Source organism: Acytostelium subglobosum, assembly GCF_000787575.1.
Source record: "Acytostelium subglobosum LB1 DNA, scaffold: scaffold23, whole genome shotgun sequence".
In the NCBI taxonomy this organism is placed as follows: Eukaryota; Evosea; class Eumycetozoa; order Acytosteliales; family Acytosteliaceae; genus Acytostelium; species Acytostelium subglobosum.
The window spans coordinates 402,314-429,364 of record NW_012236510.1 but is presented as its reverse complement, the minus strand read 5'-3'; the positions used below and the strand labels follow the sequence as shown (position 1 = coordinate 429,364).

At 44.1% G+C, this 27,051-nt stretch overlaps 12 protein-coding genes across 12 annotated transcripts; 9 read left to right on the top strand and 3 right to left on the bottom strand.

Annotated features, from left to right (window-relative positions):
• Positions 1–548: 548 nt before the first annotated feature.
• SAMD00019534_097140 (hypothetical protein) lies at positions 549–1,730 on the top strand (the record flags this gene model as incomplete). Its single annotated transcript, XM_012895181.1, has 1 exon — positions 549–1,730. The coding sequence occupies one exon, from the start codon at positions 549–551 to the stop codon at positions 1,728–1,730; it is 1,182 nt and encodes a 393-aa protein (XP_012750635.1).
• Positions 1,731–2,754: 1,024 nt separating this feature from the next.
• SAMD00019534_097130 (hypothetical protein) lies at positions 2,755–3,544 on the top strand (the record flags this gene model as incomplete). Its single annotated transcript, XM_012895180.1, has 4 exons — positions 2,755–2,817; positions 2,885–3,015; positions 3,081–3,174; positions 3,242–3,544. 4 exons carry the CDS (start codon positions 2,755–2,757, stop codon positions 3,542–3,544), a joined length of 591 nt encoding a protein of 196 aa, XP_012750634.1.
• A 666-nt stretch (positions 3,545–4,210) lies between these two features.
• SAMD00019534_097120 (hypothetical protein) lies at positions 4,211–5,365 on the top strand (the record flags this gene model as incomplete). The annotated part of the gene is made up of 5 exons (XM_012895179.1): positions 4,211–4,313; positions 4,375–4,510; positions 4,598–4,679; positions 4,740–5,050; positions 5,122–5,365. The coding sequence occupies 5 exons, from the start codon at positions 4,211–4,213 to the stop codon at positions 5,363–5,365; spliced, it is 876 nt and encodes a 291-aa protein (XP_012750633.1).
• Positions 5,366–5,839: 474 nt separating this feature from the next.
• On the top strand, positions 5,840–8,096 carry SAMD00019534_097110 (hypothetical protein; the record flags this gene model as incomplete). The annotated part of the gene is made up of 4 exons (XM_012895178.1): positions 5,840–6,142; positions 6,222–7,249; positions 7,315–7,539; positions 7,610–8,096. 4 exons carry the CDS (start codon positions 5,840–5,842, stop codon positions 8,094–8,096), a joined length of 2,043 nt encoding a protein of 680 aa, XP_012750632.1.
• Positions 8,097–8,609: 513 nt separating this feature from the next.
• On the top strand, positions 8,610–10,307 carry SAMD00019534_097100 (hypothetical protein; the record flags this gene model as incomplete). Its single annotated transcript, XM_012895177.1, has 1 exon — positions 8,610–10,307. A coding segment is annotated over one exon (1,698 nt), but the record flags the coding sequence as incomplete, so codon positions are not given.
• A 290-nt stretch (positions 10,308–10,597) lies between these two features.
• Positions 10,598–11,305, top strand: SAMD00019534_097090 (hypothetical protein; the record flags this gene model as incomplete). Its single annotated transcript, XM_012895176.1, has 1 exon — positions 10,598–11,305. The coding sequence occupies one exon, from the start codon at positions 10,598–10,600 to the stop codon at positions 11,303–11,305; it is 708 nt and encodes a 235-aa protein (XP_012750630.1).
• Positions 11,306–11,582: 277 nt separating this feature from the next.
• SAMD00019534_097080 (hypothetical protein) lies at positions 11,583–12,742 on the top strand (the record flags this gene model as incomplete). The annotated part of the gene is made up of 2 exons (XM_012895175.1): positions 11,583–11,912; positions 11,975–12,742. The coding sequence occupies 2 exons, from the start codon at positions 11,583–11,585 to the stop codon at positions 12,740–12,742; spliced, it is 1,098 nt and encodes a 365-aa protein (XP_012750629.1).
• Positions 12,743–13,142: 400 nt separating this feature from the next.
• On the top strand, positions 13,143–14,520 carry SAMD00019534_097070 (hypothetical protein; the record flags this gene model as incomplete). The annotated part of the gene is made up of 4 exons (XM_012895174.1): positions 13,143–13,237; positions 13,341–13,877; positions 13,949–14,216; positions 14,284–14,520. 4 exons carry the CDS (start codon positions 13,143–13,145, stop codon positions 14,518–14,520), a joined length of 1,137 nt encoding a protein of 378 aa, XP_012750628.1.
• Positions 14,521–14,600: 80 nt separating this feature from the next.
• SAMD00019534_097060 (hypothetical protein) lies at positions 14,601–16,218 on the bottom strand (the record flags this gene model as incomplete). Its single annotated transcript, XM_012895173.1, has 5 exons — positions 14,601–14,736; positions 14,791–15,018; positions 15,098–15,779; positions 15,856–15,958; positions 16,018–16,218. The coding sequence occupies 5 exons, from the start codon at positions 16,216–16,218 to the stop codon at positions 14,601–14,603; spliced, it is 1,350 nt and encodes a 449-aa protein (XP_012750627.1).
• A 1,168-nt stretch (positions 16,219–17,386) lies between these two features.
• On the bottom strand, positions 17,387–20,663 carry SAMD00019534_097040 (hypothetical protein; the record flags this gene model as incomplete). The annotated part of the gene is made up of 2 exons (XM_012895171.1): positions 17,387–20,360; positions 20,446–20,663. 2 exons carry the CDS (start codon positions 20,661–20,663, stop codon positions 17,387–17,389), a joined length of 3,192 nt encoding a protein of 1,063 aa, XP_012750625.1.
• SAMD00019534_097050 (hypothetical protein) lies at positions 19,536–19,970 on the top strand (the record flags this gene model as incomplete). Its single annotated transcript, XM_012895172.1, has 1 exon — positions 19,536–19,970. A coding segment is annotated over one exon (435 nt), but the record flags the coding sequence as incomplete, so codon positions are not given.
• Positions 20,664–22,077: 1,414 nt separating the features above from the next.
• SAMD00019534_097030 (hypothetical protein) lies at positions 22,078–26,112 on the bottom strand (the record flags this gene model as incomplete). Its single annotated transcript, XM_012895170.1, has 5 exons — positions 22,078–23,057; positions 23,129–24,321; positions 24,611–24,921; positions 25,099–25,318; positions 25,406–26,112. The coding sequence occupies 5 exons, from the start codon at positions 26,110–26,112 to the stop codon at positions 22,078–22,080; spliced, it is 3,411 nt and encodes a 1,136-aa protein (XP_012750624.1).
• Between the last annotated feature and the right edge of the window lie 939 nt (positions 26,113–27,051).

The following is a 27,051-nucleotide window of genomic DNA, read 5'->3' as shown; positions in this document are numbered from 1 at the left end:
ACCTACTTCTCCATGCCTGATCACTACACCACATTCTGCCATCATCGAATATTCAAATATATGTTGTAATCCAAATCTCCTCTCATTGTGAGCTTCGCGTAATAGACAGTCACATCACTACACATCCGTCTTCCAGGTGACGACGAGAACGTTCCAGGCGATCTGCCGCTCCTTCTCCATCTCTCTCTCTCTCACTCACACATGTGTGTCGTCTCCTCTTTCCCACATTGTCGATCAGCCCGTCCCTCCCTATCCCTACCTTTCCCTCCTCTTCCCTCTTCCCTCCTCTCCTCCACCTCCTTGGCGTCAGGTTAAAATAACATCCAGATGGATTGAAGGAAGGATGGCAATCCAGTAGTATCCTTTAAACAATTCCAAACAACCACTTCCTTTTCCTCCTCCCTCCCCTCACCTATCTATCTCTTCCACTTTCCCTTCCTTTCTTTCCATATAGTTTACTTTACTTACTTATCCAACAATCCAGTTTGTATGGATTATATTTGTTTGTAACATTAGACGACAACACACATATATAAGGAACAACCATGATGGAAATAATCGATGACATCTATTCCTTTGCCTGGATGGTCTTTGTGCCAACCCAATCACCATACCAATACCAGGTCCAACAACAACAACAGCAATCACAACAACAAATCAATCATCACAATTACCTACATTATAATCAGTCGTCATCTTCATCGTTGGCTGGCTCCAATAGTGTCTGGCCATTATGTATCATAGCATTATTACTGTACATTATATATCGCCGCGAGCGCCTACTATCTCACTACTCCTCCACAATCAAGGAAATACTGCACCTATCACCACCCGACTTGATGTTCATCGAGATCAGCTTTGACAATCTTCACAGCATTGTCAAGACCTTCTTGGCAGGTGGCAATGGCTGCTCTGCTGTCCGCGGCACCTCATCCGACGCCGAGGTTGCCAGCCAGACGCACATTGGTACCTTTTGCTCTCAACTTGGTTTGGACCCAGTCACACTGGAGCAGGAGTTGCTCAAGTCATCTTTGGTTAGCGGACAGGGCGGCACGGTCATTGTCAAGACCTCTTGCGACAAGAAGTTTAGATTCACTGGCACTTTCGACTCGGCCAGTCGCTCGTTCAAGGGCGTCGTCGTGGACATCACTCAGCAGGAGTTGGAGATCAAGCGATTGAAGCATAGCCTCACTCACGACCCTTTGACTGGCCTCCAGAACAGGTACCAGTTGACCAACAAGATACAAAAGTTCTGCTCGGGTGTCAGTGATGGAGCTGCGGTCAGTGCCCTGTTCTTCCTTGATGTCGACAAGTTCAAGTTGGTCAACGACACTTATGGACATGAGAGCGGAGACGCCCTGCTGAAGAACCTTTCGACTCGTCTTCAGCAGTACCAATGCAATGACTGCATGCCAATTCGTTTGTCTGGCGATGAGTTCCTCATCGTAGCCAGGAACATCTCTTCGGTGGAGAGCGCCGACAGCTTCATCCGCGAGTACATCCAGCAGTTGACTGCCACTCCCTATGCACTGGGCGGCAATGTCAACATCCAGATTTCAATCAGCTATGGAGGAGTGATCTTCCAAAAGTCCGATCATGAATGTATGGATTTAATCATCAAGAATGCCGACGATAAGATGTACCAGATGAAGAGAAGCCGTTGTGAATCGACTACCATCAGCTACTTTGTCAAAGACAAGCAGCAGCTGAATCCATGTTGTATTATATGAATAAAAAAGACTTTGTTTCCAGGCCTTGTGGCTTCATTGGAAACAGGTCAATCCGACTTTAGTCATACCGTCCTCTACTTACATTTATTTAGTTATTTGTATCATTATTATTTGTATTGGATGGGAATTATACATAATGATGATGACTGAGTCACCTAAGAGTGATTGGAGAGTGAATAGAGTATAGTGGCTTCACTTCTGACTTTGCCCTTATTTGTAGTGAGTAGGATTGTGTGTATGATTGATTGATCAGAATGGATAAGTGTGTTTATGTGGGTATGTGGGTTGGAGGTGATTGATTCAGTGCACTCAATCAGTCATTAATGTGTTATAGACACATACATCACTTTCCATAGAAGGATCTCATTACTCTATTTGATTAGATTATCACAACAACAGAATATAGATATATATATAGGTATTAATGATTGATTAAGTAATAATGTCATTTATTATTAAGGAATTATTCACAAGTGTGGATCAAATGGATATAAGTAGGTTATAATATCATATTGATATTAGTTTATATATATATACACTTACATTAACCATAATCAATCAATCATAATTAAATAAGTTGGAGATAGTATGACTACAGAGTCAATAGTATTATATTTTATTTATAGGATAGTGATCAATATATTTATATTTATTATAGGATGGACTGCAGTAGCTGCTATACTATTCTTTGTTATATTCCTACTGATGGCCATGTCCGAGTTGGTCTTTTATATATTCACATGGCTACTACCAAACAATAGATACTTTGTTAAACATTCAATCTTTTATAAGAGATCTTGTCCACCTCAAGAATAAAAGTATCAAAGCTAGGATTGTTGGATGGATAGATGGATAAAGTCTACCTATCTACCAACATATACATATGTACAGTTAACCCAAAAGAGAGATACAAGTTCTCATCATTGGCTCATGACAGGAAAATGATATTCACTGAAATTATGTCATCATTCGTCATTCATTGATCACAACTACAACTACAACTACAATTATAATTACACATACAATGACAATGCAGAGAGTATTTGGAAAGATACAGGTCATCTTGGGACCGATGTTTAGTGGAAAGGTATGAACAAGGTAGTCGTTCGAAGTTGAAGAGGTCAAGCTCAAAGTACTTAGTACCATGACGACAGACTACAGAGCTTATTAGAAGGATAAAGAGGTTCAACTTTGCAAACAAGAAGTGTCTGGTCATAAAATACAGTAGAGATACAAGATACAATGGAGGAGAGACTCAAGATAATATACTATTTACTCATGATAAGTAAGTATGAGCGCCCGCCTATGGGTTGTAGTTGTTCCCGCTAACTGACTGACACACTCAATCAGATTGAACTACACTGCTCTGCCTTGTACTAAATTGGAAGAGGCACGCTTACATGTTAAAGACTATGATGTCATTGGTATCGATGAAGGACAGTTCGTATGTAGATATGACGATCACTATGCCCTGGCCCATGCTAACAACAACAACAACAACAACATGATAGTTCACAGATGTAGTACCCTTTAGTGAAGAGTTGGCAAACAATGGAAAGACTGTGATTGTAGCAGCATTGGATGGAACATTCCAGAGGAATCCATTTGGTACAGTGCTCGACCTGGTGCCCAAGTCTGAGATGGTCACCAAGTTGTCGGCAGTCTGTATGATCTGTTTCAAAGATGCACCATTCTCCAAGAGAATAGTACAAGACGATCGCGTTGAACTTATAGGTGGAGCTGACAAGTATATCTCTGTGTGTAGAGAGTGTTACCATTCTGATTACAAGCCACCAGCATCATCCAAACCATAGCATTCCTTTCCTAAGTCATCTAATTAGATGACTGCGCAGTCTCTATCATATATATCCAAAGTCTGTCTGTCCGTCCATCACCTCAGTACTGATCATGATGTTCATTATCATTCGCTCATTCATTCGTTCATTCATTCACTCGTTCAGTTGATCAATCAATCAAACAAGACGACACAATAACCCGAAATGATGGAGAATGATGAGGTCGACTTCGAAGTCGTCGCAAATTAAATTTAATGTTTGTTGTTGCAAAGTGCGTGTTCAATCGTGGCTCTGTCACTCGTTTCATCAACATCCTTCTTCATCATTTCTCTGTCTATCTCACTTTATAAATATATAATCTTATCTCTATTCTTTATTTATATATCATTCATTATATATATATATATATTATATTTATACATTGTTGTAATAATCATAGTCAACATACTTACAATCGATCATAATCACAATCACAATCACAATCACAATAGCAATCATAATCGACAATTAACAATCAATCAATCAATCACACTAGTATACATTGCGACTCACTTATTATCATCACTACAACTACTACCATTGTATTTCTAGTAATCTAATCATATAGATCTTATTACCATTATATATATAACAACAATAATATATATATTACATACATAAATACATACATACCATACATATACGATGAAACAACCATTGATATGCTCTGGTCATTCTCGACCTGTATCAGACTTGGCATATAGCAATGAGAGTTCAGATGGACTATTCATTATATCAGCTTGCTTAGGTAGGTACCCGACAACTTCCATTTGGTGACAGGCGACCATTTCTAACAATCAATTAAACAGATGGAAAGCCAATGCTGAGGGATGGAAACAATGGAGATTGGATAGGTACATTCGAAGGCCATAAGGGTGCTGTATGGTCTTCAAGATTCAACAACAACGCGACACAGGCATTGACAGCATCAGCAGATTATACAGTGTAAGAACAGATAGAACATACTGATTGATTGATTGATTGAACATCTCACTCACTTCATTGCACACCATGCCCAATCAATCATTCAAGTAAACTATGGGATACATTGAACGGAACAGAGCTACACACCTTCGAACATCAATCGATTGTAAAGACAGCGGACTTCTCCAGAGTAAGGCGATCAAGATATCCAACATAACATTCAGGATCAACTAACCAACCAATCAATCAGTTTGGAAACAGAATAGTGACAGGAGGAGGAGATAAGATATTGAGAATATACGACTTGGAGAAGCCGAACGAACCTCTTCTCCAGATACCAGGCCATCAGAGTATGATAAAGGCAGCCATGTGGAGCGCGTACAACGACGACGTAGTGCTGAGTGGAGGTGGCGATGAAATCATCAGGATAATGGATCTTCGAGCGGGCACTCACATGGCACTGTGTGCCAAAGCACCCATCTCTTCCATGGAGTTCAGCAAGGACAAGAAGTATTTGATCACCACAGCAGGAGCCGAGATAACCTTCTGGGACGCTGCAACGTATGTAGACCACACAACCAATCAATCAATCGACCAATCTGATGGCTAACAAACTTCAACAACACATATAGATTCCATCCACTCAAAGTATATTCACTGCCGTTTGAAGTCAACTGCGCATCGTTACATCCAGACAACTCAAAGTTCATTGCAGGTGGAAGCGACTTTTGGGTACACGTCTACGATTTTAACACTGGACACGAGATCGAAGTCAACAAGGGACATCACGGACCAGTGAACTGCTGTCGGTACTCACCCGACGGACAATCATTCGCATCAGGCTCAGTCGATGGAACAATCAGAATATGGTTGTAGGCCCGAACTGAACTTGCACTCGAGTGAAAGTAACCAATCAATATAAACCATCACCAATCACCAATCACCAATCTCCAATCACCAATCATCACCAAAGTCATCAATCATTCGATCAAACAGGGCATGAGGCTTTGATGGCTTTCCCTCTTACTCAATTCTGCGCAACCCAGGTGTAGTTTGGTGTTTCAGAAACTCTCCTTGGAGATGTCTCGATTGGGTTTTGATCGTGATGAAACGACACCCACAAGGGCTTGAGGCCTGAACCATCACTTTTGGTGTGCACCCCGCACCAACAGTTCAAATTTAGCGTTTGAGTGAGGGATGGATGGATGTTTGATGGATCGATTGATGAGTATGATCTGGCAATGATCAACCGATCAAAGTCCACATCATCATCAACAACAACATCATTATCATCATTTACTTACTACATTTACTACTTATTTATTTGTACATAATAATAATAATACAACAATGACAACAACAGTTACAACACCGACAACTACAACAACATGTACATGTTGTAAATTGGAGATATTGAGGAATACACCAAAGGTTACATCCAAGGGTAGACTATTCCATGAACATTGTTTTGTTTGTAGTAATTGCAAGTCATCATTGGATTCATTCTTCTTTAGAGATGGAAAGTTGTTGTGTGATCCATGCGAGTTGGACCTGTACGGACTTAAATGTGCCAGATGTACCAATGTGATCCTGGACACATCAATCAAGTCTCGTGACAAGTCATACCATGCAGAATGTTTCATATGTGATTATGTAAGTCGCGATCACTGATGGCCACTCACCATCTTAGATGAGGAGGTATCTAACATTGCCAGTCCTCATATATATATAGTGTACCTTACCAATCGAAGGTGGATACTTCTTTACCAACAATAAATTCATGTGTGATGATTGTGATGCACTTCCATCTCCACCTCAGCCTAAAACACAACCATCTCCTCAACCACAGCCAACTCAGACACAGCCACAACAACCAAAGCCACAGCCACAGCCACAGTCTCCAGAGACTCAGGCAAAGACTATACCAGAGCCAAAGACACAACCAACTCAACCTCAGCCACAGCCAACTCAGACACAGCCACAGACACAGCCACAGCTACCGCCACAGCCACAGCCACCACAGGTACAGGTACAACCTCAGCCACAGCCACAGAAACAGACACCCATTACAATCACTGAACCATCATCACAAACTCCAACACCTACCTTGTCTCCATTGTCTGAGCCATTGACCACTTCTCCAATACCAGATACATCAACCACTTCAACATCAACATCAACATCAACAACAACAACTACAACTCCTACTCCTACATGTACCATAATACTTAGTGATCCATCACCATCCTCTGCAATTACATCACCAATCAACAACAATAACAACAATAATAATGGATCACCAATGTTGTCACCTTCATCTACTCCATCATCGACAAACTCATCACCGACAACTTCAAGAAGAAGTTCAACCAGCAGTATTGGTAGCTCATCATCTGGTACATGGTCCAGGGCGACCAACCCAACTGGTGCACCAGTGTTCGATATGGCGTCCATAACACCGTTACCAGCACAGTCCACAACTGCAGGAGGTAGGGCATTAATCAATGGCAAGACACTTGGTGAGTTGTTAAGGTATCAGACATTCGACGAGATAGTCTCCAACGTCCTAGAGAACAACATCAAAGTGTACAATGAGATACCTTCCAACGAGGTGGTACTTGGTGACCTAATCGCCGCTGGTGCCTCTGGCAAAGTCTACAAAGGAGTCTATCGCGGCATCGACGTCGCCGTCAAAGTCTACTGCGAGGAGAACATATGCTTCAGTCGACAAGAGTTTGACAGAGAGGTGGCCATCATGGGGTATGTACATCATCACTTATTCACTCAATCAATCACTTCCGATGACTGACTGACACCTTCTCTAGACTTCTGGAACATGAATGCTTCACCAAGTTCTATGGCGCCAACACTGAGAAGGTGTCGTACCTGTTCCATGTTAGCGAGTTGGTGGCCAAGGGCAGTCTGAGAGACATCCTGTTGAACAAAGATATTGAGTTACCCTACTCATTGAAGCTCTCAATAGCCATCGATGTAGCCAATGCCATGGAATACCTTCATTCACATGGTATCATTCATCGTGACCTCAAGAGGTATGTCATCAGGCGAGACCAAGGTAGATGGAGCCAGCGACACGTATTAACACAACTCAAACCAATGTAGTGGCAATGTACTGATCGCCAATGATATAAAGGCAAAGGTGATTGACTTTGGTACATCGAGATCGATTGATTTGTCAAAGCAGATGACGTTGAACCTTGGTACAAGTTGTTGGATGGCACCAGAGGTGTTTAGAAATGATACGTACACAGAGTCATGTGATGTATACTCATTTGGTATAGTGCTCTGGGAGATATATACAAGGACCGAGCCTTACAGTGGCATTAACAGTTGGTCAATACCAGTGATGGTGACAAAGGGTGAGCGACCAGCCATTCCAAACGACTGTCCAAGTGACCTGAGCAAGCTGATGAAAGCATGCTGGGTGGACAAGGCAAAGAAGCGTCCCAAGATGAAAGAAGTGCGTTTACAACTTACAAAGATACAAGAGGTACATTGGAAGAACAGCGGTGGAGGTTCAAGTATGTCGTCCTCACTCGGTCGCAACAACAGTCTGACACCCAATGGAAGTCGCAAAAAGAAGGACTAGACTCTCTATCTTTGAGTTGCGTTGAGTTGTTTCCTAATTTATTAAAGACATTGTTACTCATTATCCGCCAAGTTCCATCACTTTGGCTTTTGGTCATCCAGTCTCATCAAATAATAATAAATAAAATAATTATTTTCCTGAGAATTGCAACAGAAACTGATCAAAAGTGATGGCTTATGGATACAAAAGTATCAAGTTGGATAGTCTCAATCAATCAATCAATCATTAATGCTAACACACACAATCAACAAGATATACCATTAATCATTTGAATGAATGGATACATTACCTCATGTAATAATCAAGAAGATATTAGAAGAACTTGAATACTTTATCGATAAACTATGCATGTCATTGACTTGTTGGAATGTTTGGAGGGTATATGTCAAGTCGATGAATGGTACCTTGATATTCAGACCATTCATATGGGAAAGTAAATCAGCAATCAAAGCAGATCAAATACCAAAGTCATACAAATCATTGAAGTTGTGCGATCAATATAACAAACCTATATGGGCAGGCTCTATCCCGCCGACCATCACCTCATTGACATTGGGCAAGGAGTTCAATCAGGCGATCAGACCACGCACGCTACCCACAACACTACAAATGCTGACCTTTGGCGACATGTTCAATCAGTCGATCAAGAAGTGCACGCTGCCCAACTCATTGATCACCCTGACAATGGGTCGATCATTCAACACAAAGTTCCAAATCGGTTCATTACCATCGTCACTCAAATCACTCATACTTGGAGATTCGTACAACGCCTCACTGATGGCCAATGTGCTGCCAGACTCTTTAACATCACTCGTATTCGGAGGAAAGTTCAATCAGAAGATTGAGGCCGGAATGATCCCAGCTTCACTCCTCACTCTCACCTTTGGAACTTACTTTGATCATCCATTGGGAATTCGATCACTACCGCTCTCACTCACTCAACTTACATTTGGTCACTCATTCAATCATCATATATCTTTCAAACTAGTCTTCAATCATCAGGATGTTGATGAGGACGAGGACGAGGCCGAGGACAGGCCCAAGGCATCACTAGCCACATTGAAGTTTGGTCATTGTTTCTCGAAGGATGTTGATCTGAGTATGCTTGGATCACTCACAGATGTTACATTTGGAGACTTGTTTGAGAGAGTGATCATGCCAAACACACTCCCATCATCATTACAATCAATCACTTTTGGAAAACGATATATTCATCCTTTGAAACAAGGAACTCTACCATGTGGACTAAGGTCATTGACTCTGGATTCATACTTTAATCAACCATTGAATGAATATTCCCTGCCATCATCAATCACCTCACTCAAGTTTGGATCAGAGTTCAATCATCCATTGTTTCCAGGTGTGCTCCCAACATCACTCACACATCTCGACGTTGGATGGTCGTTTGATCATGTGATTGGACATGGCGTCCTACCATCATCCTTGCTTGAACTTGTGTTTGGCGAGTATTTCAACAAGATGGTGATGCCTGGCACCCTGCCAAATGGCCTCAAATCATTGACATTTAGTAATGATTTTGAAGAACCATTGTTGGAAGGATCACTACCATCATCAATCACTTATTTGGTGTTTATAGAATATGATCAACCATTTACCAAAGGTACACTACCACAGTCACTCACATACCTTGACTTGGGCAACAAGTACTCCAAGTACATTGCACCTGGAACACTTCCAAACTCACTTAAACGTTTGAAGCATATAAATTGGAAACTGCAATTGATGGATGGCACACTACCACAAGGATTGGAAGAGTTGAGGATTAATGTATGGAGCGAGGATCATGTATGTCCAAACAGTTTGAAGAGGCTACATTTAAAGAATTATTTGAATTATGGATCTATTCCAAAGTCAGTTGAATATTTACATATTTATAGAGAGACATGGATTGAAACAGCATTGAAAGAAACAATACCTTTATTGCCATTATCAATCAATACTTTATCACTTAAATTCCAAGCACCAATGAATGATGAGAGAGAATGTATACAGGATGCTACAAATCTATTCAAGAAATTGGTATCGGTCAATCAGCATATAACAACATATCACATTAGACTTTGGTGGACTTACAAATCAGAGGGTGAACCCCTGTACGTCAAACTAACATTCAGGTCAATACCCGAGAAGTACCTAGCATTATTACTCAATCCATCTTTCCATCCAACATCATTCAATATCATCTCACTCAAATAAATACCCTTGTTGATTGTATATCTTGATCATATATCTTGATCATTCAGTGCACTGATATATCTTGATCATAGATCTTGATCAATCAGGACAAATCATTTGTACTGAAAAGGAAGTTCATGAGTGATCATCAAACTTCGATTTCTTCGTCAAACGGATATTTTCAACATTTCTTTTCCCAGGTCCAAGACCATCCAATCAATCAAACACACTAACTAATTCAAACACTCACATCAATCAATCAATCATATAACAATACAGATAGATAGAAAGAGAGCAAGAACAAAATGGATCGTTTCGATACTTATATCCCAAAGATTAATAGTTTGAGCGACTTGCTTCAAGCATACCAAGAGTTGAATGTTGTTGTGATCACTACAAGTATACTGGCATTGGTACTGTCCGTGTACTTGTTGATCAAGATCAGAATGTTGCGCTGTATCGTGCTGGACGTTGAGGGCCTGCACGAGTGCACAAAGAAGGGCGTGGGCAAGCCCATCGATCAAGCGTTCGAGACAATCATTGCCGAGCTGGCCAAGAAGTACCCTGGCTTCATCAACACCAAGCCCCAATGGATCCTCTTCAACGGCGGCGGCGCCATGGGCCAGATGGCCGTGCTGCACGGCTCGCTCTCCGAGTACATGATCCTGTACGGCTCGCCACTCTACTCGCAGGGCCACTCGGGCCGCTACCTGATGGACGTCTACGACTTTATGATCCAGGGCGAGACCAAGACCTACTTCCCCGGCGAGTTCACGCCCAAGGTGTTCAAGGCGGGCACCTACTCCTACCTGCCCAGACTGGTTGCCAAGGGCTACTGCTGCGAGAGAGAAAGCTACATGGTGGAGTACGGCCGTGGTATCATCCCACTCGCTCTGCCATACTTCCTCTTTTCCTCGATCTTTGTAACTCTTGACATCATCCCATGGTTGACCGCATGCTATCACGTTGGCTACCAAGTCACCAAGAACCTCTTATTAAGGAGAAAGATCTAATAAACTCCAGACTTACAACCTGTCTTGTCTTGTTTGTTTGTGACCACTTTGTTCATACATCGACAAAGTGGTCGCGAACCTGACGACAATCAATCTTCAAAATTTCCTGTGAATGGTCAAAGATTGGCAGATTGATCAGTGTGTGAGTGAGTGAATGAATGATGGGTGAGCACCTGGGCCGAGCTGATTAGTCGATGAATAGTCATATGATCCAAAGATATACATACATATACATACATATACATAGGTATATAGATAAAGATAGAGATATAAAGTGATGTCAGATAACGATTTTCCAGTTTTAGGTTCAAAGGAGTCAAGGAGGAGGCCTGATAAGAATGCCAAGCCATTCCAGTATCAACCACAAGTTAATGTACATAGGCCAGTGCAAGGAGTTGCACCTGTACCCGCACCTGTACATGTACCCGCACCCGTACCTGTACATGTACCTGCTGTTGGTGCACCACCCTTGGCTGTTGTAGCCAAACCAGCACCAGCTCCAGGCGCGCCAATGGCACGCTACCCATCAATTATAGATATTGGCGCAAACTTGGCTGACAAGTCATTCGAACGTGACCTCCAATCAATATTACAAAGGAGCACTGATGTATGTACACGATCACACTCATTTGGAATCATTCCACTCACTCACCTCAATCAATCAAACAGAAAGGAGTCAATCATATTATTATAACAGGTACATCAATTAGATCAAGCCAGAGAGCATTGGAGTTGATTGCAAACATTGCCAAGAACAATGTTGTTGGTGCTCCAAAGCTTTATTGCACGGCTGGTGTGCATCCACATGAGGCTGAGCGAGCACCTCGCACAACAATCTCTGATATCAGGTCGATGGTGACCAACAACCCAGGCGTGGTTGTGTCACTTGGAGAGTGCGGTCTCGACTTCAACCGCAACTTCTCCAGCCACGAGTCACAATGCAACATGTTCAGGAGCCAGATCGAGTTGGCCATCGAGTTGAAGATGCCCCTGTTCATTCACGAGCGCGACGCTCATCAAAAGTTCATGGAGATCGTGTCCAAGTACACGAGCACGGGCACGATGCCCAAGTCAGTGATCCACTGTTTCACAGGCACGGAGCAGGAGGCTGCCGTCTATCTGGCCGCCGGCTTCTACTTTGGTTTCACGGGCGTCATCACTCAGGGCAGCCGCGGCGACACTCTGCGGAAGATACTGCGATCCAAGACCATCCCACTGAGTCGTGTGATGATCGAGACCGACTGTCCCTACATGACACCGCACAACATCGATCCCAAAGACAAGCCCAAGCCACAAGCCGGTTCCAAACATCTTCGCAATGAGCCTGCATTCCTAACATGTGTATTGTCCACACTTGCCGAATGCTATGGTATCACAGTCCAAGAGGCTGCACTTCAAACGACCAATACAACCAGGGAGTTCTTTGGACTGCCCTAGATTGGAATCATTCCGTCAATCAATCACATCAATCAATTATAGTTGGAAGAAGTTCGATTTGCTAGTCTCGCCCGATCAATGGACTGGATCGATTAATGGTCACGACCCATGGGTAGGCCCTTGACTCAGAGTAGTTCGTGGTTTGGCCCACTGACGCGATCAACATCATTTTTGATATTTGCAGCACGGTTTTTGATCACGAACCCGATGTAAGATAATGGCCTATGAATGGCATTTCAAATAAATCCAATAGTTTGATCCGTTATTGGACCCAATTGGGTTTACCTGATACCATCAATGGCCTAGGCGACACTACTCATTTCGTAACTATTTTGTCCCTCATGTACATTCATCAATTCATTCAATCAAACATTAAATCATCAACATTCAATCAACAAATATGTACAAATATATAGTTGTTGTATTATTACTAAGTGGCATACTTGCCTCAACCGCATCAGCCTTCAACATTGCCTCTGGAACCAACTTGGTTGGGTAAGTCCATCACTCAATCACACCCATCACTTATTCAAACAATGATTCAATCACACACTCTGAATCCACAAGATCAATCATACTTACTCAATCAATTACAAAGATATTGGGGCCAGAACTCAGCCTTCTCAACAGGAAAGTCACAATTGGACCTAATCGATTATTGTACTGGTTATGATGTTATTAATGTTGCTTTCCTTGTATCATTCTTTGGAGGTGATACCTTAAGTGGTACCTCAATCAAGTTGCCAACATTGAACACTGCCAACAAATGCGGCAATCCCAACTCCCAGTATCAAAAGTTGATGGACTGTCCAATGGTTGGTTTGGGCACCAAGTCCTGCCAGAGCCAGGGTAAGATTGTGATGTTGTCTTTGGGCGGTGCCACTGGAGACAATCCAATCGCATCCACTGCTAAGGCTCAAGAGTTTGCCAACACCCTCTGGAACATGTTCTTTGGCGGCACTGACACCAAGTACCCACGACCATTCGGTGATGCCAAACTCGATGGTATCGACTTTGACATCGAAGGTGGCGACACCACCCATTACAACGACCTTGTCGTTGCCTTCAACAACTTGGCCAAGACAGACAAGTCCAAGAAGTACTACATCTCTGGTGCTCCACAGTGTCCCAAGCCGTATGTTGTTCGATCAATTACACATCACTCAACAACAAACACTAACTTTGGTCAATCATTCAATGAAATAGCGATGCTAGCTTGGGACCAGGCACAGGAACTGCTTTGTCAACTGGTTTGTTCGACTTTATCAACATTCAGTTCTATAATAACAACTGTGGATTGGCTGGCAACAACTTCAACTACAATGAATGGAAGATTTGGGTCAACTCTGAGAGTCCAAACACCAAGATTGTCATTGGTGCACCAGGAGATACCTATGCTGCTGGCAGTGGCTACGTCGATGTCGCCAAGCTCCAAACAATCGTTGGTCAATATATTAACGATCCAACCTTTGGTGTAAGTACATCAAACCAATACTGGTCACATCCCGATCTAACAATCATTCATTCTCTCAATAACATAGGGTGTGATGGTTTGGGACTGCACTGTTGCCGACAACAACATTGTTGGTGGCAAGTCATACAGCTCGACAATCAAGCAGTATATGGTATCAGCAAGGAATCCATCGGTTACCTCTGCCGCACCTACAACAACGACCATGACCACAACCACTGGCTCCACTTCCAGCTCCAACATCCTTCTTCCATCACTTATTGGAATGATCATTGCAATCATTGCAATCATCGCCATCTTATTATAGATAGGGAGATAGATAGTTAGATAAAGAGTACATTGTATTTATAACATGACATGTAGTTGTGCTAGCCAAACGATCACAGTCTATGACTTTGCCAAGTACTCCCAGTTGTTGATCATCATCTTTTGCAGTGCAAATAAGGCATTCTTCTTCACATCTTCATTTGGATTGGTCATCAATGCCATAATGTCCTTCTTGATGCCCAATGCCTCGACAATCCTATGATGAAGAATTAGTGAATGAGTGGGATGATGTGGAATGATTGATACATACTGCTTTCCACGTGGATGGAAACGGACAAACTCTCCCAAGTCAAAGCAGGCAACAGAGAGGTGTAGTGGATTGTCTGACTTTTGAAGGATGAGATGTAAGAACTTGAGTACGCTATGAGACTGCTCTTCGAATCGCAAGGCATTCTCTTTCCAGAACTTCTCTGATTTGTGTACAGGTGACCATTCCAACTCTCTTGCCAACACTTCCGCTTTGTATTTATCGAATGAACTAAGTATGTGATTGAGTTGATTAAGAGAGTGAGAGTGAGTGAACAAGATCAATCGAGTACTTGGGACATGATGCATACCTCATCCTGGCGACATCAAGTGAAAGGACCTCTGAAAGGTAGGTGATGTCATCAACGATATCTTGATCTCCCCACTTCTTGCTGGAGAGGTGGTTCAACATGCGAATGCTGCCACACTCAATCATCTCCTCATTGTTGTTGCCATGATTGACCAGATTGCGTAGTGCCGCGATGGCCAATCTTGTGATCTTCTCTTTGGTGATCGACTTGACAATGTGTACGAGCTTCGATATGATGTCCTTGCCATTGGTCCAATTGGCCACGGCTTGATTGTATGTGATCATCCAGAATGTGTACAGCACTTCATAGAGCAATGTGAGCACGGGCGTAGTCGAAGTCGATTGAACAGTGATGATCTCTACCAGCTGTTCGGTACCTTGCAGTCGTCTGAACGTGTCTCTATTATGATCGCTCAAGAGGAAGGATTGTAGCGCGACCAATACAACTTCGACCTCGCGAACATCTGTCTTGCGAAGCAGTGGCAGTGACCAATTTACATAGTGTTCCAGGTCTTTTGACGAAGCGTTCGATGCTGACAAGATGCTGCCCAATGTCATTCCAGCCAATAGATTCACATAAGCATTGTTGTCCTCACGACCAAGCAATCTAAAGAATATTGTGCTTGTATATGATGGTTCACCAGTGGACAGTTTAACGAATGATTGTAATGCTTTAGGTTCGACTACAAGTTGTTGAGATTGAGTTAGCGAGTGATTGAGTGAGTGATTGATTGATTGAATGAATGAATGTGTACATACTATGAATGATCTCATTTACTAGATATAACATATATTGAATACAGTCCAAGTCTGTTATCTTGCCCAAGAAGCCAACAAAGAACTGGGCTAGTCTGTCACCATCCTATGAGTTAAGTAGTTAGTGAATGAGTGAGAGTGATTACTGTCAGGTAATAGTAGTACCTGTTGAAAGATTGCCCTCTTGTCTGCTTCGGACTTCTTGTCATATCGCTCAATCAATTCATTCTCGGCTGATGTGATGGTACCTGACTTTAGATGAACTGACCAAGGCACCGACCTCCCAGCCACCCTATCACTAAAGTATGTCTCTGCAGCCTTTATGCCATTCACAGTCTGTCTCAGAAAGTCTTCTTCAAATCTCATTGTTGTTCTTGTTATGTATATGTATATATATATATATAATGTAAAGTATGTAATGAATATGAACTATAAAAAGAAAGACTTGTGATGATTGAACATCACTTTAATTAATTGAATTTTCTACGGCTTGGTATGAAGAGAACTCTTCCTCAAGATACTTGTTTGATAGATGGTTCTGGTAGATGACCATTGTAGAATCTAATATAATACAGCTCATCATCTCTGATGATTTAGAATCAAAAGGGTCTGCATCAATATATTCTTTCTGACTCCTAAAGATAGGGACCGGAAATGAAAAGCCATGAGAGAACAAAATGAAGTTGGTAAGCAAGCAGGACATCCTAATGGTGCCCTTGTCGAATGGATGCAATGCCATAAAGATTGTAGAGAACCATCCGGCCAAGGCAAATGGAGAATAACTATAAATTTTTGATGTTCTAAAATCATTGTAATACTTTACAAGATTGTCCAACAGTGTTTCAATCTTTTCTGAACCTATCATAACATGGTTATTAATAATACCATCTTGGCACCTGAACTTTCCACCGTTGATAAAACTACTAAATTCAGAACTCTTGGTCAACATTCGGTGCCAACCCTTGATTAGGTCTGCAGTAAGTGTTGTACTTTCTTTGGCCTTTTGATACATATCTTTCAAGACAAAGTAATTCTGAACTATGTCTCTGGTAGTCTGACTACCAGATTTATAATTCTCCAAATAACTTTGATCCAATTCTCCATACTTTGTTATTTGACTTTGAACAATATCTATATCGTTAACGATATTATCCAGTCTATTTGAATTATAAACAGCCAGTATTGCTGCACTCTTCCAGAAACTTGGTGAAAAAGTATCCTTAAAGGACTCTTCCATACATAATTGATCAAAGTTCTTTAAAGTTTTTTTGAATGTTTTACCATCTTCAAGTGGTTCGCTTGGTAAATAATGCATATCATCATATAACATATTTATAAATATATATTATATATCTAGAGATAATAATAGGGTAAATGAATGAATTGGTTGAATGATATTGTATAAGTGTGTTTATAAATTCATTCACTTCTAGGAATCAGATAACCAAATAAGGTACCATTTGGTTCAGATCTTTAACACACATAATATTAGTTACAATTACTTTATTAACATGTTAATGCAAACAATATATATTTAGTTGCCAATCGCAAGTTGGTTGGTGTTGGAATAGATAACTGAGGACTTGGTAAGTTTGTTCTTGAATGCATTGATGATACGAATCTTTTGACGAGTCTGACGGACGATCTTCCATCCGCGACCCACCTCAATCACCTCCTTGCTTCGATCGAGTGTGTTGCTACTGTTGTTGGCGCCAACCATTGGTATGCGCTCATTGTTGTTGTCCTCGTTGGACGTGTGAAGGTGTGCACCGTTCACAGTCATACCGGTGACAGTGACGGTGTGTGGATTGGACTGATCGACAGAGGTTGGTGGAGTGTAGATGGTCTCGGGATCGTCGACAGGCAGCTTCCTCTTGACGACTGGCTCGGTGATTGGAATCAGACGAAGCATCAGACCCCATGGCAATGCGACCACACCAGTGATGATACAGGCGGCCCACTCTTGGATGGACAGAGGATCGGTGGAGGTGGCGCTACCTCCAAACGTGACAAAGATCACCTGGATGATGACGGTGGCAATCAGAACGATGATGAAGATTGGGTTGTTGAACATGCCCTTGAACGGATTGATCTTCCTGCCCAGCACTCTGCTGTTGATCTCATTGAAGAGCTGCAAGAAGACGAATGTGTTGAAGACGATGGTGTAGTGGTGCACAGAGTTCTTGACGATCTTGTAGGTGACAAAGTTGCCGTAGATGTCGTGGCCCTTGTAGAGCAGGACGAAGAGGACGATCAGCTGCAGCACAGATTGTCCGATGATGTTCTTCCACATGGAGCGAGTGATCAGAGGTGCCTCCTTTCCATTGGGTGGGCGGTCCAACAGCTCTGGAGTGGGTGGCTCAGTGGCAAGGGCGAGGGCGGCCAAGGTGTCCATGATCAGATTGACCCAGAGAAGCTGGACGGCAGTGAGTGGCGAGTGACCACCTCCCGAGACGGCACCGACAAAGGCAACAGTGACGGCGACGACATTGACTGTGAGCTGGAACTGGAGGAACTTGCATATAGCGTCATAGATGTTGCGACCCCAGACAACAGCACGGACGATCGAGGCAAAGTTATCGTCCAACAGGACGACGTCGGAAGCGGCAATAGCAACCTCAGTACCAGAGATACCCATGGAGAAACCGACATTGGCCAACTTGAGTGCGGGACCATCGTTGGTACCATCACCAGTGACGGCGACGACCTCGCCCAGATCCTTTAGACGGCCGACCAGCAGCTGCTTGTCAGTTGGAGACGAACGAGCGAGCACCTGGAGCTTGGGCAGGATGGCGTCCATCTCTTGCTTGGTCAACGTGCGGAACTTGGGACCCTCCATGCAGATGCCATCCTCCGTGAGGATGCCACAGTTTCTGGCGATGTTCTGGGCTGTGATGATGTTGTCTCCAGTGACCATGCGCACGGTGATGCCAGCCTTCTGGCATTGTCTGACGGCCTCGGGCACCTCTGGTCTCAATGGGTCCATGATGCCAACGATGCCAACAAAGATCAACTCTTGCTCTGGGGCATCCTTGAAGTCGATTGAACCATCATCAATGTAGTCGCGGTAGGCCAGACCAATGGTACGCAGGGCATCAGTGGCAAACTTGGTGATCACATTCTCCAACTCTTGGTAGACCTCTGGAGTGAGTGGCCTGGTCTCGCCTGTGGCATCAATGTATCTTGTGCACTGGGCCAACACGATCTCGGAAGCACCCTTCTGGTAGAACCTGACGGTCTTGGTGGCGGGGTCCTGCTTGACGAGCACACCCATGCGCTTCCTGGCCGACGAGAATGGATACAAGGACTGGATCTCAAGACGACGACGGACCTCTTGGTAATCGCATCCAAACAACTTGGCAAAGTTCAACAGAGCGCACTCAGTCTTGGAGCCAATGAACTCCATCTTGCCCTTGGTCGACACGCCTTCGTAGGCGTTGGAGTTGATGGCGATGCCGTCTGTGAGGATGGTGGCCAGCTCCTTGGGAACCTTGCTCTGGATGTCGTTGCAGTCGGAGAACAGTGAGCCGACGAATCCGGTCACGACGGTCATGACGTTCTGAGTCAGGGTGCCAGTCTTGTCGGAGCAGATCTGTGTGGCTGAGCCCATCGTCTCACAGCTCGCAAGGTTACGCACCAGGTTGTTCTCCTTGAACATCTTGAGCATACCGTAAGCCAGAGCCATGGTGACGGCCAAAGGTAGACCTTCTGGCACGGCTACGACAATGATTGTGATGGCACCGATCACCATGGTGGTGACCTCACTGGCCGCTTCCTTTGGCATGTCTCTCCTGTCGACCTTGATCTCGATGAAGTATTTGGGAATGATGATGAGCAACAACAGGACGGCTGCAGTCATACCAAACTTTCCAATGTTGCCGGCAAGGTGGGCGAGCTTCTTCTGGAGTGGGGTGTCCTCGGACTCAACACGCAGGGACATCATGGTCTTGCCATTGAAGGAGTTGACGCCGACTGCGGTAACCATCATCTTGCCAAAGCCCTCGAGAACCTGGCTTCCAGAGATGAAGAATGGATCATGGCCATCATTGCCCTTCTTGATTGGATTGGACTCGCCAGTAATGGATGACTCGTCACAAGAGATTGAGTGGCCGTCGACGTAGACACCGTCGGCGCACACAATGTCTCCAGTGTCGACGACAAGGATGTCTCCAACGCGAACGTCAAAGATGGAGATCTGGCACTGCTCACCAGAACGGATGGCCTTGATCTGCTTGTCAGAGGTCTTCTCGTTGAGGTCACGGAAGCGAGCTTGGTTCTTAAAGTCATTGAAGGAGGTAACGGCCACGACAATGATGACGGCCACGAGAATGGCAACACCATCAATCCAGCCAGTCTTGGGATCATCGGTAGTATATGGAATGGCACCAAGCACAATAGAGACGACTGCAGCAACAATAAGGAGGATCAGAATATGGTCCTTCAAGGCATCCAAGATGATACTATATAATGGGGTATGTGGAGGTGGTGGCAATATATTCTTTCCAAACCTGGATTGATTGATTGATTGGCAAATGTATGTAAGTATGATGTATGAATGAGTGATCGAGTGATTGATTGACAGAGGATACATACTTTTGTACACGAGCGGCTTCGGTTGAGTTGTACTCGTTTGGAAGACCATTGGTCACTGAGGTGCGCAGTTTGATGGCTAGTCCATCACGTCCACCCAACTCTTTTAACAATTCTGGATTCTTTGGCACATCGACAAGTTGTCCCAGAGTTTCCAAATCGATCTGGAACTCTTCCTGCATCGGATCCAATCCAATGCTTTCAAGTTGTGAGGCAACCATTTAAAAAGTAAGTAATTAATTAGAAATATTAATAATATTAATTTGATATGTATATATACAAATATAGTAATATAGAGATAATGTATTGATGGTAACAAATAATAATAATGATTGGTGTAGTTTCAGACCTTACACAAGAACTTAGAATAAATAGGGTCGGTCCACGAGTTGTTCCTTCACCTCCCCAGAGCTGCACTACGCAAGAACCCCTGGGTCAGTGTGAGAGTGCACTCATGTGCTATCCATCACTGGATGGTCCACCCCTTGACAATCATCCTCAATCATATCATTTACATACATTCTATATGGCTAACAACATATAAATCATAATACATCGCTATGTTGTACACAAACACCAACTTGAACACTAGGTACATTGTGTCATCGTGTCATTGTGAACAGAACAGTACACTTGGTATCAATTGATATTAATGTATCTTTGCAGCTGAAAGCAAAAGGAGAAGTAAGTGTCAAGTTAGTGTTTAAGTGGGTTGGTGATGGGAGGGGACAAGTCGTCTTGGTCCCCACTAAAGGGCAAGAGGCCATTATCCTGAAAGCAATCGGACAAACACATCCTCACACTGTAGGACCCATTAACTTGACATGTCAACATAGCAGGATATTTTGGAATTCAACCAAGACAAGTAACATTCATTCAATCAATCAATCAATCGTCCTTTAATTTAGGTAATATCAACCATACACACATATTGAGAGAGACAGACTACTCTATCGTGTAATCGTTAAATATAGATGACAAACAACCAGTCATCAATCTGTGTTGACCTGACGCAAAACTGTCAACGGATGTCACAAGATGTCAAAAACAATCAAAATAGGCCGATTTAGCAATCCAAGTCGATTTTGTCGTTTTGACATCTTTGCATTGTTTGCAGCATGTGAGTGGTTGTGGTGATGGACTCCATCAAGACCAATGATGGTCATTCACTCCATCTGTTTAAGCGTCAGTTACATCCGCACCCCCATTGGGTCAACCATCATTATCCATTCAATCATTCATTCATTCACTAAAGTACCCTACCTGCCAACATTGCGAGTTGATGTGAGGACACATCCAACATCTTGTAAATCAAGTTTTAAATATGTATATGCTATTGCTGTTTGTTTAATGAACTCTTGGGTCTCTGGTCGGTGTTGGCAACAATAACACCACAATGTCATGCCTGCCACTACGGACAGAATGCCAATGAATGGACGACGAACTGTCTTTCCATGCGTGCGACATGGAATCAGTGAGTGAGTGGGCGAGTGAATGTCCAACGAGGCCACAATCACAAACTTGATTGATGACCGGATGGTCTGGATTGGACTGGACCACCCAACCCACACCAATCCAACGAAAGGGTCAGGGAAACTGGCGGGAATAGTTCCATAGCCAGTGAACTCTACTTGGTTAATTGTTACCGGCACTTGATTGCTGGGTATCACTGGTTGGATGTACGAGCTTCTCACGGCCATTGTTTGGCTGATATGATGGAGGATGTTGGTTGGCTGACGTCGATGCCATATGCTGTTGCTGTTGCTGTTGTTGTTGTTGTTGTTGTAGTTGTTGTTGCTGTTGTTGTTGATGTTGTTGAAGCTGCTGTGATGTGTAGTACTGAATGGTTGGCGCTTGAGCAGAGGTTGGAGAGCTTGGGTAACTTCCGTTGAAGTACATGTCCTGAGGCGCACCATAGTATGTTGGGTATGGCGGCAGCGCTGTTCCAGACGTCGTCGTCGTGGACCTCATCATCACGTTTGGGTTGAGTGGAACTTGAGTTGGTGTTGTTGGCGCTGTTGACGCGTTTGAATAATACCGATGAAGATTGTGCTGCTGTTGTTGTTGGTGCTGTTGATGAAGAAGCTGTTGATGATGTTGAGGAAGTGGATGTGATTGAGACATCGCGTGGTGTGGGTGTTGTGGATGTTGATGTTGTTGGCTCTGCACGTAAAGAGGGAAGGGTGGATGATTTGGAACTGAGTAGCGTGTCATTGATTGAGGTGGCGGAGAGGTTGGCGAGAGGAGGGGCGGTGTGGTATAGTGTCCAGGCGCGGCAATATGCAGGGGCGACGGGTTGGACAACTCTGGACTCGAGTTGCTGACGCCATAGATGATCGGTGTGGGGATCACCGATGGTGTGGTCGGACAACTTATACTGCCATTGCCATGGTAATAGTTGCCTCCTGGATGCGACTGATGCATCGGATATGCATAGGTACTAACATTTAGGCCCTTGCCGTTGGACTGAGGATATGTGTCCTGTGGTGCCCTATGTTGTTGCTGTTGCTTCTGTTGTTCGCCAACTTCTTCATCATCATCAGATACATGCTTCGCCTTCTTCTTTGACTTGGACTTGCTCTTCTTGGACTTGGTCTGGGACGCGCCACTCAAGTCTAAGGTTTGTGGAAAGAGATGTTAGTTATGAGGGTGGAATCATTCCATTCTTCCATCCAATCAATCATACTTGTACTCTCTATTTGTAACAACTCGTCTAGGGACAGATCATGGATACTGCGCTTGTTCTTTGTGGTCTGCTTCTGACGGAGATAATACTTTTGGGCATGCGATTGGATCTGCGTGGGCGTGCGAGTGCCGACCACACATGCGATGTCCTTCCACGAACCCTTGCCATGCATGCTGATGCCATGAAGGAATCTGATGTGCTCCTCTTGCGACCATCCCTGCTTAAAGGGTGGTGCATCCTTATCCTTCTTCTTCTTTGTCTTCTTCTTTGGTTGATCAGCCTTTTGTTGTTGTGCCTGGTCGTCTTGCGCGGCGCCCTGATCATTGTACTGCTCCATGTTGGGAGAGGACAATGACGAAGAATGTGTGCCAAGTTGTTGCTGTTGCTGTTGGTGCTGCTGTTGTTGCTGCTGCTGATTGGTGCCTGGGGAGAGTGGGTCGGTCGATGGAGACTGGTGGCCGTCGACTGATTGGTCCAGTTGTCCGTTTGTCTGCACCTGCTGCTGCGATTGCTGCATCTGGGTCTTCTTGGCATCGTGGAATGGACAGCGGCCAATCCTCTGGCATGGGCGATCGTGTTGGTTCAGGAAGCCGCATATCTGGTAGCCAAAGCTGTTGATGATGGGGGCGCCCGTGGACGACATAAGCTGTGCCTGATGGTGTGCCGACGACGTGGACGACGAGAATGGATAGGGTGGCGTCTGGCCATATGGTGTGCTCATCAAACTTGGTGTGCTGCCAAAGTCGCTCACAGAGTATGGATCGGTGTCGTCTCCACCAAACGCTGAGTGTGATGCATCGCTGTCCAACTCGCTGTATGGTGTTTGGTGTGGCGGTGGTGAATGTATCGGTGAGCTTTGATTCAGGGGTTGTGGTGTCTGTGTCTGAGTCTGAGTCTGGGTCTGAGTCTGTGTCTGAGTCTGTGTGTTTTGTGGGTGCAGTACTTGCTGCTGTTGCATGTGTTGTGATTGTGATGATGATTGAGTAGTCGATGATATTGAAGTGGTAGGCGTGGTATAGTACTGCTGTTGCTGTTGCTGCTGCTGTTGTTGTTGTTGTGGTGGTGGATGATTAAATGTGTATAGTGGCTGTGATTGTGGATGATGCGGACTGTAGATCACATGAGGGGACAACTGTGCATTGGCCTGGTTGACATTGATCGCTGCTGCTGAACTATCACTGATTGAGCATGGACTAGATGGATGGATGTTGTGTGGTTTGTTGTAGTTGTAGGATGTTAGAGGTAGATGTAAAGGTAGAGTGGAAGTGGAAGAGAGAGCAAAGCGTCAGTGATTTGATTCAAGTTTGAAAGCGAATCACGCGTGATGATTGGCGAGCATGGAGGGGTGCTTTACCCCACCCTCTTTGGAAATGGAAATGTTTTGTAGAGAGTGGGGGTGAGGGGGCGAGGCCCCAATTCGGGCCTGGGCTGAGGTCTTCCAATATCATGTGATCACCGCCACACGGGATGAACTGTACCTACCTATGAACTGTTCCATGGAAATATGGTACTGTAGACTTTTGACAACGCAGGGCATAGTTGGGAGAGAATTGCTGTGAGTTGAGCATGACTGGCGTCATGTTGAAGGAAGTCGACGGGATGATGACCGACATTGAGCCGGCCATAGCCGGACGATTTAACATATTGTTGTTGTTGTTTGGTTTGTTGTCTGTGTCTCCACTGACGCTAATGTCATTGGCGATGATACTGTTGCTGTTGCTGTGGCTGATGCTACTTTGAGACTGGTAGTGACTGGCAGTGAGGGGCCTTTCAGAGTCCTCAACTACTATGTCCTTTTGGTGACTATTATTACAACTTTGTTGATGTTGATGATGGTGATGTTGGTGATTATTGGCGATATTATTATTATTACTATTATTATTATTACTATTATTAATATTATTATTATTACTAATATTATTATTATTATTATTGATTATGGATGATGATAGAGTTGAGGCTTCGCATACTTCCACTCCAACTCCAACTCCTCCAACAACTCCACCAACTCCACCAACAACTCCACCAACATCTAATGTAACTTGATGTTGTTCACTGGTTGTGGTCAGGTCTCGCTGACCACATCCATCAGCATCTGCACAACAACAATCTCCACCACAGTTGCTGTGGCCGTTCCATGTCGTGACGCCCTGGCAGCTGTTGCTGCTGCCACTGCCACTGCCATCACCACTATAACAACTTAAAGCGAGTGGTGGTTGCAGCGGACTTGTACTGGTATTATTAATATTAATATGACTGCTGTTGGTGTGACCATACTGAGATGGATGATTGTTCATCGTGGACTGGGGCGGTACAGGGTCGCCCGTGTGATTGGCAAAATGGACGTCGGTTGGGTATGAAGGCGGCGCGTGGTTTGACTGCATGCCACTACTAATCCTCGCCTGATTATTACTACCTCCTCTACTACTACTACTTCTAATACTACTGCTACTGCTGATGCTGTTGGTGCTGTTACTGTTGGTGTTGTTTCCTCTGATGTCCTCTGGATCGGTGATGGACACGGTTGTCGCCTTACTATTTCCATTATTGGTATTGTTCTCACCACTACTGTGATTGATGAAGTGCGTGGTTGGTGCCGCCATGATTGGTGGGGGCGCGTGGTGGTGGAGGTGGTGGTGATTTGTTGTTGGCGTCTGATTGATTGATGATGTGTGTGTTGGAAATGCTGCATGTTGTGGTGGGTTGAGGCCAGGTTGTGGTGGGTACATGCCCCGCACGATCATCGGGCCTCCTCCATCTCCTCCAACAACTACATCTCTGTCAACAACAATTGAGTTGTTGGCATGATGATGATGATGATGTTGATGTGTGTTGGCATGTTGTTGTTGTTGTTGTTGGTTGGTAGTGATAGTACCAGTGGTGGTGGCAGTTGCTGTAGCATGTGCAGCAGGGGAAGTGACAACCACACCATTGTTGTGTGGCTTCGCCAACAAATAGACACCGCCTGTGGTGGCTGTGGACATTGTATTGTTCACACTACAGTTTGACTGTTTGACTGTCTGACTGTTTGTTGTTGGGTTGTTGTTGTTATTGTTTATCTGTCTGTATGTCTGTCTGTTTGTCTGTCAGTCTGTTAAACGTCAAACAATCGCGCCTCGCCTGTCCGGAGAATATTAGGATTGATGAACTTGTGGGCCACAGGTCTCAATGTTTGATTGGGCCAAAGATGATCAACAGGTAATAAGTTATAATTGTGAGTGAATATATGTTTTTTGAGAAGGAAGGAAGGAAGGAGTAGGGCCTTGAATTATTATGTCTATCTATGTATAGTATATGTATGAATATATGATTGTATGAATGATAAGGTATGTACTACAATGTTGGGGAGGCGTTTGGGCATTGGTGATTTTGATTAGGTTGTGTAAATTGAAGACCTATAATAGGTTGCTTGTGTATGTGGACGCTTCCCCTAAATGCAACGACGGCGCGCCCGCGACACTGTGTTGCCAATCAACCAAGCAATCACCTGATGGGCCCGCCCGCTCCCATCCCAACAACACGACGTGCTTAAATGAATGATTACTTGTCACTACCTTAGTACCCAGAGGCCAAGGGTTTCGAGGGTGCCCGCTGCCCCCCGCGCTCATAGGACTCCAGCGTTAGTCCTGGCGTCGCTGACGCAGATGAAGGAGACAGATATTTGATAAAACTTATGATGATGTACATAACCTTCTTCCCATATTGAATAATAATATTCCCTGCTTGGTTGTTGATTGGGGGAGGTCCTTTCGTTCCATCTTGATCACACACGATGGCAGCCATCATGACCTGCCTGTACGGGAGGGCACGTGATAATACTCCTTGTTGTTTTGGTGATGTTGTTGTTGTTTGATGCAACTTGCTTGCTTGCATTCCTTGCTGTCTGGAGTTGTTTGGTTGAGAATCACGCAAAGCTCCCCACA